Source organism: Syngnathus acus, chromosome 15 (genome assembly GCF_901709675.1).
Source record: "Syngnathus acus chromosome 15, fSynAcu1.2, whole genome shotgun sequence".
NCBI lineage: Eukaryota > Metazoa > Chordata > Actinopteri > Syngnathiformes > Syngnathidae > Syngnathus > Syngnathus acus.
Window position 1 is genome coordinate 6,667,117 of NC_051100.1, and position 13,644 is coordinate 6,680,760.

The window sequence follows — 13,644 nt, forward strand, 5'->3', positions numbered from 1 at the left end:
GCAAGCAAACAAAACAGGATATGACATTTATAGCCCTTTAAAACATCATTCAGAGGGCAGAACAAACTCCCAATCAGTGGACAACTTCCAGTCAGGCCCTCTGACCTTGCAATAGAATTGACTGCTACTTTGCCGTCTGGGCTTGTGAAAATATGAGCAAAAAAAGCGAATGGGACAAATTTGCTTCCTATTTGCTGCGTAGTGGCCCCTGAACAGCCCACTTAATATGAGCTCTAATTGCAAGCAGCAGTGCAGCAGTGGTGCAGAGGCCCTTTTTTTCCCTTTTTTTGTAATCCCAAGGAAACAAATCTTAATAAAGTATCTACAAATCACACAAAGCAAAACAGCTGTTGGCCAAGTGTTATAAAAGTGGAGTAAACAAATAAACAACATCAACCTCATCAAAACAAATCCATACACCATTGTTTTAAATAACATCGGCTTTACCCACTCTTACTTCCCAAATGACATTTGTTATCCATTTCCTCTTTTTTTTCTCAATGACTTTAACAGGTTTACTATAGTTTATTTGAAAATAAGATTTAAAAAAACAAAAAAGTTTCCCCGAGTCTGAAAAGTGCAGCAAAAGAGTGAAGGTATCAAAGCTCTTTTTATTACATACTGTAAGTCAAAACGACTTCAAGCAAAAGTTATGTTTTGCTTTGGTCATTTGAAAAATACGTAATTTCACATTTTCAAAATAATGTTTTAAAACACTACGCACATGAGCATTGGGGAACTTTCCCCATGGAGGGGCCATTTTCTGTTTTTGCAAGTCGACCCGGGGCCATATAAATTTAGATGAAAAAATATCAGTCAATGATTGAATGAGGTTTTTTTTATATGTTATGAAAATATATGGGTTGAATGCTTTTGTGCGCATTCCGCTGTGATTTTCTTTTCAATTTCCAACTGTCATACCAAATGCTCTCCCCGGCCTCTCATGTACTGTTAGCGTTAGCCAATTATACGTTCAAAGCATTTGACTATTATTTCACGATTGAATCTAGGAATAATATTTCAAACTGCACCGTGCAGAGTGTGCATGCTCAGACGAAACAGTAATGTGAGAGAAACCGCACACACAATAACATGCCACTCTACATCAATCTCATCATTCGCATATGGACGTGGGCTTTTCCAAAGGAAAGACGTTTTGAAAGCAAGGAAATGTTTGATGCTTTTTTTTCTCTGCTTCACTAACTTCATTAATATTGTTAATGTGATTTATGGACACTTACTGAGGAATCTCCATCATTTTTTGGGCTTCATTCCAGTTGAATTGAACTTAGACAGACTGATATTTTTAATAAAAGCTTTTTATTGTCATTCCACTTAAATTCGTATTACTATGGTAGAGCATCATGCTTATTCATCTTAAAATTAAAATTAAGGTCCATGTGATAATCATGTTTATTACAAATGGACATAAGGGGGAGTCACAAAGGTTAACACAAGATGAATTACATTTATACAGAGTTTGGAAATGATTGATGTAATTTAATTTTGTATTAAAATCTGCACACACTCAAGCATCTCAGTCTCAGTCCAACAATTTGGCTTTGAATTAGAACATTAGTCACTGTTCGTCCCTGTCAGTGTGAAATAGAACAACTTTCGAAAGTCATATTACCACAGTTTTAGCTCCAAAAGTAGTTGCGGTCTGTGAAGCTGCTTTGAAAATGTCCTCAAGCTACCACACAGCCAACAAATGAGTTCACAACTTCAAATAATCTTCAATACAATTGTTTGTGTTCCTCAGTTATTTCCAGGATGGCAGAGTGAAAAAAGTGGAGGATTTCTTAAAAACCCGTTTGTTGGACGTACTGAGAGAACAGATCACTAAAGTTGCCAAGGTACATGTATTTAAAATAAAAACAGCTTCACCAAATCAAGTTATCACAGAAATGCTTGTGTACCAAATGAATCGTTTTTTTTGTTTTTGTTATTTTCACTGCAGGTGGTGAGCACACATACACCTGGTAAGAAGGTGTGGCTCGGTGGACTGGGTCCAGCTTGGTCGGGAGGCATCAATAATCTCTCGGACACATTCGCTGCTGCTTTCCTGTCAGTAATATTCTTAGCACTATACTTGCAGAGAGATGACTCAATCATGGATGTGTGCAAACAATGTTATAAACACATCCCGAATTGTGTGTCTCATATGCCAGGTGGGCGAACACGCTGGGCATGGCTGCTGTTCAGGGAATTGATGTAGTCTTGCGTCATTCATTCTTTGATTATGGATACACGCATCTTGTGGACCAGCATTTTAACCCCTTACCAGTAAGTTACATATCTTTTGTTATGCAGAAGTAATCTATAGTGCAACACCAGCTCACATCTGGTCCTAGATGCCCGCCGAGACTGACCCAGACCACTGCAGTGTTTTTGATGAATGATTAACCCGTGCAATTTTGGGGGAATTTGCTGTTGTGTTGTTTGATCCTGCAGCGTTTTCTGGCAATTATTTATCATTATTACTGTCATAAATATATGCATCATATTACATGACAGCCAATCAAATCCGGTTTTCAGAGTGGACTGGAGTCAGAGAGGGCAAGCAGTGAGAAGAAAAATTCAAGAAAGAAAGTTCTAGTTAAATGTCTATAGAGGACCAAAATTGAAAAGTAAAAGTAAAACCAAATATGAAAATAAATTGGAAAAATGAATTTACATAAATGTAACTGATATTTTATTGTATTTGTGTTCAGTATTTATTTTTGTATTTTCACAGTTATTTATTATATTATACAAAATAAATATACAAAATAAATAGATTTAAAAATCAAAATTAAATATCAAAATGAATAAACACAAAAGATCTTTCTACCAGACCCAGTCTAGTCATCTTCTCGTGGATGGCACCTCTTGGTTTTTCCCGTGGGAGCTATTAGTTGAGATGAAAGGCATTTAGATGTGATGAGTGGTTAGACGCAGGGCGAAATGCTATGTAACCTTAGCCCTTTGTCAGTAACTCAGGACAGTGTCAGTGCCCTCCCCCACCCCTCACCCGCATCACAACCGTCTCTGTGTGCATCACATTGGCCCGCTGAGAGAGATGCAACCTGAGAATCAGATACACAAGCATGTAAGGCAAATATCCAACAGCATGCTGAAATATAGATAATAAAAAATAAATCGCTCAGATTTTTTCCACGATTTAATTGCTTCTACAGAGAGCGAGGACAAATTTCATTTCGCTGTCTTCATGAATAATGTGTTAACTTGAAATATTTATTGGAACTCGTTTTGCGCAGAGCCTCATAGGTCATTGTTAATTTGTTAGTTGTTCTTTTTAAGTCGTGAAATACTGACTGAATTGGAAGAGTTATAAGGTTATAAATTGTTAGCGTAAGTGAAGTTATTTCATTTCCTAACTGGCAAAGAGAAAGCAGATGTGTTCTCATTTAACTTTTATAAATAGCAATATGTCATCCCATCTAATCACATCTACTATGTATTGTCTTTAGGCTTATTAACAACACTCGTCTTCTTTTTTTTGCAGAGACTCTTTTGAGATTTACTTGGGCTACGAGACTATAAACAATGAGAATGACTTCTTTTTTCCTTAATTTTATTTCTTCTGGGTCTCCATTACTTTTCTTGGACCAGTGATCTCCCGCTAGGATCACAATGCTTTTAAAGTTGCTGGATCTCTGAAGACTGCACTGGCCTACCTGCTGAGAGAATTCACTGCAGGGCCAACTTGTCCTGTGGACCAGAAATTTATGACCTGGCCCTCCCTTTCCCTTTAGGTAAAGTCGATGTCCAATCCCTTCCTCCATCATTGAGTGACTCAACCGCTTCTACAGGACCCTTTTTTATTGGAGTTATCCCACACTTCTCTTTTTTCTTTCTTTACAATCTTCCTGTCTTCATCCACAGGTCTTTTGAGAATTCCCAGATATTGTAATCTGAGGTACATTTTTAGAGCTGCCAAAATATCTAGCGTGTGGTGCTAAGTAAGCACATTATTTTTTATGACGATACTTTATTCCCAGAGGGGATGTTCACTTTTACACTCTGTTATTTTTGTTACATCTAATTCGGGCAAATATACGCACACACCCATGATCCACAGGCATTCACAAAAGATTCAATGGTCTCGCAGGAAAGGTGTCGCAGACAACACTAATGTGCTGTTTTGATGCTTAAGGGCATCTCAACGGTGCTCAGGAGGTGGACTGGCACCCCTCCAATACCCTCTACCAAGTTCTATATTTTTCCTCCAGGCCAGGTCTCAAAGCCAAGGCAAGCACTTGCATGTTGTGGTCCTTTGCCGTGGATGTGTGCTGTGTCTGTTATCCTTTTAAAATGTTCTGACTTCTCTTATGACCAGACAAATGAATTACAATCAAAGTTTGCAGAACTAAAATCAGCATGTTTCTAGGAGCATGACAGAATGGAGAGGGAAAAGCGAGGTGTTGAGAGCGTCCGACCGTCACCTAATGTTTAATAGAAGAAACATCTACATTTCACAGCTTACGTCACCCTACTTTGCTTCAAAACTTTAAGTGCACTATTTTATCGTGATTGTGCACGTCCTTTAGCTGTGCAGCTGGTGTTGGGTTGGTTTCCGGTGAGTAGTTTTACCTCCCGCGGGGCATTACTTGTCAGGAGTTTACTACCTGTCCATCACTTAAATGTGAAGATCTGTCATAAAGTCAAACAGGTGCATATGTTATTATGTCATAATACCTTCACTTTTTTTTTTATAACAAGCACTTATCTTTTCAATATAAATCAGGGGTCCTGACTTCAAATTTAAAGAGGAAATTATATTTTCTTAAAGGGTTTTCTCCTGGCGCTGTAAAAACAATTTGATTGGCTGATCTTGTGGAAAGCAGAACACACACGATTGGTCAATGCAGTTCCTGGAGGCGTACAGTAGATTTGCTTCCACAATAACCACAAAAGCTGCCAGAAGATCAAATAAGTGAAGTAAAGGTTCACATTTTGTGAACCCTACGAGTTCCCATGCTGAGACTTACAAAATGTTGGTATTCACAACATACAATATAGCATTTCAAGCATCCCTCTGCCAATGCTATATTGCGTCCTTCTGGTTCTTTCAATGATTCAGCAGCAAATTAAGTTAAAGTCTGCTTGGAAAAAAAATAAGCCCCTAAATGTTGCCATATGCAGGATTGCATGGGAACTTCCTGGGGAACACATGTTGTTCAGGGGCTCTTGGAGAGGTGTTGAGTCTCTGTTCTCTGTGGAGAGAACAGCAAATGAACAAATACAGGGATCAGGACACAATGTTTTTTGAGGTCATTATTGAACCCATCAATTCCAAATTAGTGGTGGTTTGTTCAATGCAATGTGACATTACACAGGCCAATTAGCTTTAAGTGTCAAATGACCCACATGCTTTATTTCGTGAGGCACATAACTTGCCCTTGGACTTATGCCAAAAGACAATCGTTCCCTATCGCAACCCTTTAACACTCATCCAAATTTGAGAGTCACGATTATGCCCAAATCCAAAAAGTAATGTATGAGTGATGTATCGCTTTTTTCAACAGGATTACTGGTTCTCCCTGATCTTCAAACGTCTGGTGGGGCCGAGGGTCTTAGCCGTGCGGGTTGCCGCACTGCAAAGGAAGCCCCAAACAGGACGGCTCATACGGGACAAGCTGCGTATCTACGCCCACTGCACCAGCTACTCCAAGTACGTGCTGTGACACACGCAATCAAAGCAAGGCATGTCAAATTTGCAGCAATTTGCTAATTTATGCTAACACCTGAGGCATGTGCTGGACCAACAAAGTCCACAGCCGGCCTTCCTATAAATAAGCAGAGCACGGACACCCGCGCATTCACAGTTCAGAGCCTATAAAACTTAACGGGTATCACTTATCGGGTGTGTGGGTTCTGTCTCTTCGCTGTCAAAGAGTTGCTGAAATGTCTGCTACGCCTTGATTCCGTCTCGGATTGGCTGGAGGGGTCCGTTAAAGGGGGTGGGACAATAAGGTAGTCTGTGCAAGGGAGGAGATAAAGAGTACCACCATGGCCTGTTCAAGGTTATCATTTAACCCTGGCCAGGGGCTGTCAGCACCAGGCTAGATTTACGGCCTTCCTCCCCATAGGGCTCATTTACAGGCTGGAAGAATGTTCAAGCACCGCACAGGTAAAATGGTTGAGGTGGTAAACAGGCTGAAGTTGCATAAGCAATTTAATGATGAGGTTCAGTTACATATCTGGAGATAGTTGAAATAGTTGCCCACAGCAAGCCACCTGGTGTGTATGGAATAACTTTCACCAGTCAGTCCTGGTCTCCTATCATATAGAGATCTCTCCTGTTTTTTTTTTTAAGCTACCCAGTAGTTGTTCTTTGGGTAATCTTTTTTCTTTCAAAAATATCCCTAGGTTTGTCTTTTAGTGCCAGGTGCATGGGTTCCATGTGAGAAAGCAGTTTTGATGGCTTCATTGACTCATTTGCAAGCCTGTTGTGCAAAGCTTCTTTTGTGCTTGCAAAGTCTAGAATTTCTGCTTTTTCCAATTTATGTAGTATCTTCCTGTATGGAATTGCATTGATTATCTTTGTGTTAAGTCAAACTAAAAAAAAAAATGTGTGGAAAAGAAAATTGATAATCATGTTTGGCTGTTGTCCAATATTACAGACCATAATAGAATTATAACTACATAATTTAGGTCAATTTGAAATAATGACATTTTTAAATAACGGCATGAAAGTTTTTAAAAAAATCTGATTTATTGATTAATCAACAAAATATTCAAAAAATATTCAAAAGAAATCCTCAATTGAATTGTCCTAATTGAAGAAGAAGATAACTGCAAGGTTGCAACAATATTTTTAGCTCAGTCTCCGAGTAGGTCCACAACCCGGTGGTTGGTAACAGTTCTAGAATACACAGCAAGGTAATTCTAACAGTCCCTCTTGGATCAAATTGCATTATCTTTTTTTGTGTCACGGTGCGGTTTTACAAAGTCTGCGAGTGGAAGGTGGTTTGACGACTCGCACGCAGCCTAAATATGCTCAGGGAGTCAGCGGTTTAAAAAGATTAGATACTTGGCTTTCGCTGCCCTTTTAGCCCTTTTAGTGGTTAGCATTCTTTTTCACTTTTCCAGAAGTGCATCAACATCAAACGCTAACAACACATGTTTATGTTCCCCGTATGGAGATCTGAGAACATCATCCTCTATAAGGTCTGAGAGATCATTATTGCTCCCTCCATCTCAAAGAATTTTCTACACACCACCAAACACAGTGTGTTCTTTTGTATTTGTTTTCTTCGGTTTATGAAATAAACGGTTTATCCTGTTGCCAAGCAGTGCTAAAAAATAAAATATGAGGAGAAAGGAGATTTGAGTTAGGCAACCATGTTGCTTGAGCAAAGGCATTGACCCCATAACTGACATGTGGTCCTCACTAGAACTTGTTTTTGTGGTCGTAGTGGAGCGCTTATTTGATTTGATCATGTCTGTCTTATCTTGCTGTTCAAGTTATTTATCTTTGGCCAGTCCCCCTATCAGGTTGTGTCCCCAGCGCTTTGACTCAAGCACTGTTGTTTGTGCAAGGCAAGGCGTGTTGCCCATTACATTCGCACCCTTTATGAAACTTTTTGACTTTCTGCCGCTTTTTTCCGTCAGAGGCTTTTGAGAGTTTGTATGAAAAAAAATATGAAGCAACGATTAAACAAATGTTTTTTATTATCGGGCGTGAATTGTCAGTTTAGGTTAGTTTTGAGCTTTTTATAGGCGTTCCTCCGCATGGTCAGTTGGATCAAATTCTGTCAGCCGTTGGGAGCTTCGAGTTGAAATGTGGTTTCTTGACTTTGAATAATAAAGAATGATAGAATTGGGCACCATAGGAATACCTAGTCTTCACTAGCGTGGAACAAGAACATTCTTCTAAATTCTGTTGCTATTCATAATGTTATGAAAAAAAAAGATATCTCTTTGTAGTCGTCTTTAATTATAGAGAATTCTATTATACAAGGCAAACTAAGCCACTTGCAGATGTGAACAAAGACAAATGTATTCCTATAATCTACGAATGTAACAACAGAAATGAAAAAAAAGTCACACGCCATTTTTTTCACGGTTCCAGTCACAACTACGCAAGAGGCTCCATCACCATCTACATTATCAACCTACATCGCTCCAGGAAGAAAATCAAGTTGGCAGGCACGCTACGGAACAAGACGGTGCACCAGTACCTGTTCCAGCCCTACGGCAACGACGGACTTAAAGCCAAGTCAGTATATACACGCACGAACACAATCACATCTACACCATTTTTCATTGGAATAAATTCACTTTAACATACAGTAAATTGATATGATGTTTATTGTGGGATTATTTGTATGACAAGGTGTCAAACCACACGTGTAAATTATCAGTATGTACTAATAAATTATCATTATTAATATTTTTTAAAAACAAACCATTAGAAATAAAAAAAGGCCATAATATACAAAAATATGTTTTTATATTTATTTCAAACATTTTGTATGGCCCTCAATAGGGGAAAATGGTTTCTCATACCTGCATAATAATTTCCTTACTATTACCTGTATTCATTTGCACTGAGAGCACCGTAACGCTTCAAAATTAATTTAAAAAGTAAAGCAATTCTAAAATTAGACCAAAAAATATTTTGCAAAGCTTTACCAGGTTTATGTTTTATTTCCTTTTACATGGTTTTGAATGACTGCTTTTTAGGTGTGTGAAATGTTTGCTTGTTGCAAGCCATCTCTGATTTTATTTTTTTCATTGCATTAGTCACCTGTTGAATTCAAAATGTTGTTGATTGTTTTACTTTGGTTGCTCTTGACTTGATAGTGTGGACTTATGTGCGTCTGTGCCTGTGTCTGCATGTGTGCTGCAATGTGATACTTACGGGAGATCGTAATGGAGCCTCAGTTATGACCTTTTAAACAACGGTGAAGCATCTTTAAGGTGTTGGGAAAAAAATGATGAGCCGTATCGAGGATTTTGCTTTGGCCACACTTTTATGACTAATGCTCTTCTATCTATCTATCTATAAATTTGTCCCAGTAAAGATATCTTCTTTATGGTGGTTATATCCATATGTTGAACCAAAGCTTTGGCAAATCCATATTTTTTTTATAACTACTCTAAATGTAACCTTTGTGTGAACAGATTCAGCACGCCGAGCTTACCTTTCAGCATTACATAACGACAAAAACCGTACTTATGATTATAGCATTAATGCAATATGCTAAAACTAAAAAATAATCATGAGTATAAAAAAGTGCAACTAAAGTGCACCTATTTTGTCTTTATAAAAACGTTTTCTTTTTTTCCAGTATCAGCAGAATATTGTTGTATTCTTGATGCTATATTTTTATTCCATCTTTTAGATGGATAGATCACCCATTTTAATTCCTCATCCAGTGCAGCCCTTTTTGAAAAATAATATCACAAATTAGAGTAAATATTTTATTCCTGGGAAAAAAATATGCTGAGAAAGGAATATTTTGTTAAATGAAAAAAAAATACAACAGGACCCATGTGATTAATAACTATTTAAAATTAAATATACATATCAAATTCAAGGTACTTAACACTTAAACAGGATTTAGGGTGAACATCAAACGATATGTTGAAGAAACAGTAAAGTGTCAAATGTTTAAAATATTACAAAAAATGCTGTAGCCGATATCAAATAATATTTCTAATGCAAGTTTACCTTCTATGTCGATTGTCATAGTACCGATGTAGTGAATCTCATTGGAGAGGCAGTAGCACCCCCATGTGTACATATGATGTCAAAATAAACCAAACATCATGAATGGACTGTCTTTTGAAGAAGACTATCAAACACAAGTTATGTCTTCTTTGTCAGACATGTGCAGCTGAACGGCGAGAGGCTGTCGATGCTGGACAACGAGACATTCCCAGAACTGAAGCCAAAGACATTGCGGGCAGGACGGACAATAGCCATGCCTCCCATGACCATCGGCTTTTATGTCATCAAAAACATGAACGCGTACGCCTGCCGGAGATAACATAGATGGAACCTAACCCACTGTTTTCAATGCATACTCAAAGCTCTGAACTTGACATTCTTCTGTTGTGAACTTTTCAACCAGTACTGTATGTCACCTCCTCCCTCAAGGGCACGTCACAAGTTGGGAATATTGCAGGCGTGACCAACCTTTTTGCAATTGACAGCTACTTCTTAGCTACTAATTCATACAAAGGGATACCAGTTTGATACACGCTTCTGAAATCACAAATTGCTCCTATTATCTTTAATTAGTATATATGATTAATAATAGCCATTTAAGACACTGATCATATGAATGATGAAAAATATCATGTTGCGATCGTACTATTTCAAAGGCAACACAAATTCACGATTTTAGGTTTCAATCCTGTAGCTTTACAGATTTTGTGACATACCGGCCAGTCTTGTATACTGCGAATATTTAATATTATTCCAAAAATTCCCAGCTTCAGGCGCCGCCACGTCCATCAGATCCAGATGGCAGCGTCAAGCTGGGCACCCACTAATTCTACAATACGATGAGTTGTAAAATACTGTAGCAGTATATTATAACATATTTAGCGATCATTATGACAATGAACTGAAATAATTATGTAATGTGCACTTTATTGTCTTTTGTCATGACTGGGACTTGATTGCAACACATTGGTCCGTTGACTTACGCTTCTGGTCCTGTAACTGCTCCTCCTGATCCGTGTTGTTGGGGACCGCTGCCTGACAGCTTGTGTTTCATATTTACAAAAATTCAATAAGGGAATATAGAATTCTTCTGTGACTCGATTAGGCTCTGCTTTCCTTGCCCTAGCCATCAAAGTGAAAAACGTTTTGGGGTATATCTATTCACTGATTTCCATCTTTACGGTCAAAACAATGACGCAAAATTTAGAACAGGTGAAACTTGTTGACGGAGAAAGTAGCATGAGTGCGTTATATGTGTGTGTTTTCCCGATGAAGCTACTGATGTGTGTGTTACACAGCCCTGAAAGTTTCTCCCTGTAAATCATATCAGGATTTTAGTATTCTATTTAGTTTTTTTATTTTATGTCGCTGTTGCCTAGCTGCAAACAGAACAGCAGAGTACTCCAGGATGTCCAAAGTTGAAATTCAACCAAGTTTCAAATCCACTTTACACTAGTTCCTACGAGACAGATTGTTTTGAAAGTTCCACGACTTCAACCAACACGACACACAGAAATGAAGTAAACATTTTGAAGGTTTATTCTAACCTGGTTATATCGTTGCCACAATCTAACAATTTATAGTCCTATTGTGCTGCTAGTTTTCACATGTTATGGAATTATTTTTTTTTTTTTTTACAATCCCAAATCAGTAAAAGTAGCAAAACAGTTCCAAAAAGTATCACACCATCTGTATTGGTGATAGAAGTTTTCTCTGAATGTTTTTACTGTCACAACTTGTGTGCAATGAAAATATGTCATCAAAATAAGTACTGTCCCACCTTTTTCTGATTTGGGTTTGTGTGAATTGTTGTTATGTATGTACATAAGAGAAAATACATGTAAGCTTTACGTTCACAATATTTTTATTTATATGATTGCTTGGTGGTAATGATACATAATCCGAGTCATTGGGAATATTTCCAACCAACATTTAACCAACCCTGTTTTGAAATCTACAGATATTTGCTTGTACTGTATATTAGAAAATATATATTGGTTCATCCATGCATCTGAATTCAAACAAGCTCACTGCATTGATGTTACTGCAAAATTCCAAAGCTGTGTATGTGAAAAATATTTCTAATGTGGAGGTGTTTATATTTTTTGAAGAACATTATTTTATTATATGAAATGTTTGTTTGTTTTTTAACATATACACATATATTTTTTGTAAAAAAATACTATATAAAAAGGGCTGACAATAAAAAATATATTTAGTCGCTACTATTTGGGGGGGTATTACTAAATAAATTTGTTCTATATTCCAATTACAACCATTCTGTTTTTTGAGACAATTTCAATTTCAAATTTCAACCTGAAGTAGAATTATTGTTGCACGTGTGAGTCTGTCTTTTTGTGCTGTTTGACAAGAAGCGAGATTGAATGCGGACGTAAACTGCTCTGTTATCTTTTTGCGATAACTCCTACCTAGCGGTTGTCACTTGTGATCAAGAGGTGGAGTGTTCAGACGCCAGTTTTCTAAGGTTTTTACAAGATGCACACTTCATTTTTAACAGGCCAAGAGTGTTGACACCATGTGAGATTTAAAGCAAAGTGCTTCACACTGAAACCAGGCGCTACAAAATTGTCCCATCACTGTAAAATGCCATAATGTTTTGTTTTTTTTAAGCTCCTGAGAAAACACAGAATGTCCGAGTGCTAAGTGCCCTGAAATGAGCTGTGTTTTCTCAAGAAAATTGTTTGAGATCATGTGTCAAGGTTAGTTTAAAGTGCTGGCAGCTGATTTGTGTTTGAAGTATGGGACAGTACATCCCAATCTGTTTTCAACCCATGTTTTATTTCAACTTCAGTCTCATGGTACCAAAGTATATTTAAGATTATCTAAAGGCACTTTTCATATGGATCACGCTTCTAATACGTTCTTTGATTTACAGTGGATTTGTTCTGTGCTTTTTTTTTTTTTTAAGTTTACCTCCCCCTTCTGATTGGCTGAAATGAGAGCATTTTGTTCAATTTGTTATTTGCGTTGAGCTTTTTATTTCTTACTTTGACTGAGCTTGCGTAATGCACATCAATGTCCTTTTGTCAGTCTTTTGTTCATTTATTTTTTTAATTATTGGTTTACCACATTAGAAAAAAACACCACTATCACTTATAATTCCCTCTTAATGTATTGTGCATTTTATGGAAATCAATTCTGGCTTTTGGTCAGTTAATAATTACCTTACAATTGCTGGAAAAATAAATCAATTTTAGTTTAAAATAATTTATGAATTGACCCACATTTTCTACTTTCAGAACACTGTTGGATGGATTTTTTTTCTTCATGTAAAATTTTGTGCACAAAGATCTCATTAGTGTACTTTATAACCACAAAACATCTCCATCAGGTGATCCTACTTCATGTTCTGCCTTACTTTTCATGGCTACATAAATCTGTGTTGTATCAAAATATTGAGTGTGGAATGTACGCTTAGCTTTTTAAGTGGAGCAGAGAAGTAAACATTTATGTTTCATTAACTTTGCTGGGCTTAAAACGCTCTGTGAGTGCTTCGAGTTCCACGTTTGGGCCAAGGTCTAATCAGCTCCGTCAGTGTTCTGGGAAGCCGGCTCTTGTTTGCGCTGACTCCTGTATATACTGAGTAAACATGCTGAAATCCTCCGAGATGGCTAAAAGGGTCTTGCTTGTCTCCTGGCTGATCACAGAGTATAAACAGTTGGGGGGCCGCTCTGGACAACAGACCCCCTTCCACCACGGAGGTGTTGTCACGCAAGACGCAAGGAATTATTATTCTGACGGTTGAATCATCTTTTTGGGGGGCCTGACTCTGTGCATACCCAAGAACGTCTGGTGAGAATTTTTGCATTTTAGGGGTCTCCATCACCTCATGGAAAGTTGCAAACAGTTTCAATGAATGACATTGAAGTTGTGCCTTTTCGTCAGTATGGCATTTGCCTTTTCACCTATTTGATATTTTTGTGCTCAATCTGAAGCCC

At 37.7% G+C, this 13,644-nt stretch overlaps 1 protein-coding gene across 1 annotated transcript in view; it reads left to right on the forward strand.

Moving 5' to 3' along the window:
- The window catches only part of hpse2 (heparanase 2), a 31,317-nt gene extending 20,017 nt beyond the window's left edge, over positions 1-11,300 (forward strand). Inside the window, exons 7-12 of the mRNA XM_037271062.1 lie at positions 1,763-1,856; positions 1,961-2,067; positions 2,172-2,286; positions 5,532-5,677; positions 8,081-8,227; positions 9,842-11,300. Of these exons, the coding sequence (XP_037126957.1) occupies positions 1,763-1,856; positions 1,961-2,067; positions 2,172-2,286; positions 5,532-5,677; positions 8,081-8,227; positions 9,842-10,004 (772 nt within the window). The 3' untranslated portion in view covers positions 10,005-11,300. The remainder of the gene's footprint in view (positions 1-1,762; positions 1,857-1,960; positions 2,068-2,171; positions 2,287-5,531; positions 5,678-8,080; positions 8,228-9,841) is intronic.
- Positions 11,301-13,644: the final 2,344 nt, after the last annotated feature.